Source organism: Echinops telfairi, unplaced genomic scaffold (assembly GCF_000313985.2).
Source record: "Echinops telfairi isolate 266 unplaced genomic scaffold, ASM31398v2 ScPeMD7_7420;HRSCAF=8458, whole genome shotgun sequence".
Lineage (NCBI taxonomy): Eukaryota > Metazoa > Chordata > Mammalia > Afrosoricida > Tenrecidae > Echinops > Echinops telfairi.
Window position 1 is genome coordinate 20477503 of NW_022111320.1, and position 1188 is coordinate 20478690.

The window sequence follows — 1188 nt, forward strand, 5'->3', positions numbered from 1 at the left end:
CCTGTATGATCATGAGGTAAAGATGGGATCAGGTATCAGGCATCTAAGACTCAGAACAAAATCATACCAAATTGAAGGGGGTGGGGGTGTGTGGAGTGGAAACCCAAAGCCCACCTGTAGACAACTGGACATGCCCTCACAGCAGGGTCACAAGGAAGAGAGGATCCACTCAGGGTACAGTATAGTACTGATGAAACACAAACCTTTCCTCTAGTTCCTTAATGTTTCCTTCCCCCCACTATCATGACCTCAATTCTACCTAACAGATCGGATTAGACCAGAACGTGCACACTGCTATAGATAAGAGCCTGGATCAATGGGAATCCAGGATAGATAAACCCCTCAGGGCCAACAATGAGAATAGTGATACCAGGAGGAAAAGGTGGGGGGAGGAAGGGGGAATCGATCACAAAGATCACCATATAACCCTCTCCCCCAAGGGGACAAACAACAGAGAAGTAGGTGAAATTCAACAGAGGATGATGTAAGATATGAAAATAATAATCTATAACTTATCAAGGGTTCATAAGGGAGGGAGGGCAAGTGCGCAGGGGAGGGAGGGGGAAAAATGAAGAGCTCAGGGGCTCAAGTAGAACGAAAATGCTTTGAAAATAATGATGGCAACATGTACTAATGTGCTTAACACAATGGATGAATGTATGGATTGTGATAAGAGATGTAAGAGTCCCCCCAAAAAGTACTTAATAAAAAAAAATTTTTTTTTTAAGAATGCTGGTACACAGACGGGAGTCTGAAAAACACTCATGAATTGCTAACGGGGTCCATCTGGAGAGCGAAATGTTAAGTGGGAACTTGCAGTTTTCACTTACATACAGCTACACGGGTGATTTTCTTCTTCCACTACAAACGTGCATTACTTTTTGTTTTAGAGTACTATTGTTCTTTCTCCAAAACTCAATGTTATTGGTTAACGTCAAAGGTAAAATATATTCACTAAACAATATAAACAAAGAGAAAAATAAAATGTAACTATAAATCTACACTTCAGAGATAATTATGGATACCATTATTCTTACCTTTATAAGGTGTTCCCACATTTGTTGCATATACATTCTTTTCATATTTCTTTAAACAGTCTTGTAAATTATGAATCTAAAAATAGCAAAGACAAATAATATCAAAAGATTATATGGAAACCATATGGAGGAAAGAAAAAACTATTGTAGC

The 1188-nt window shown here is 38.8% G+C and overlaps 1 protein-coding gene across 6 annotated transcripts in view; it reads right to left on the bottom strand.

Moving 5' to 3' along the window:
* Positions 1-1188, bottom strand: part of GOLGA4 (golgin A4) — a 136023-nt gene that overhangs the window by 31187 nt on the left and 103648 nt on the right. For all 6 annotated transcript variants that reach the window (XM_045297510.1, XM_045297509.1, XM_045297507.1 and 3 more), the window contains one exon: positions 1038-1113. In XM_045297510.1, coding sequence (XP_045153445.1) covers positions 1038-1113 — 76 coding nt within the window. The remainder of the gene's footprint in view (positions 1-1037; positions 1114-1188) is intronic.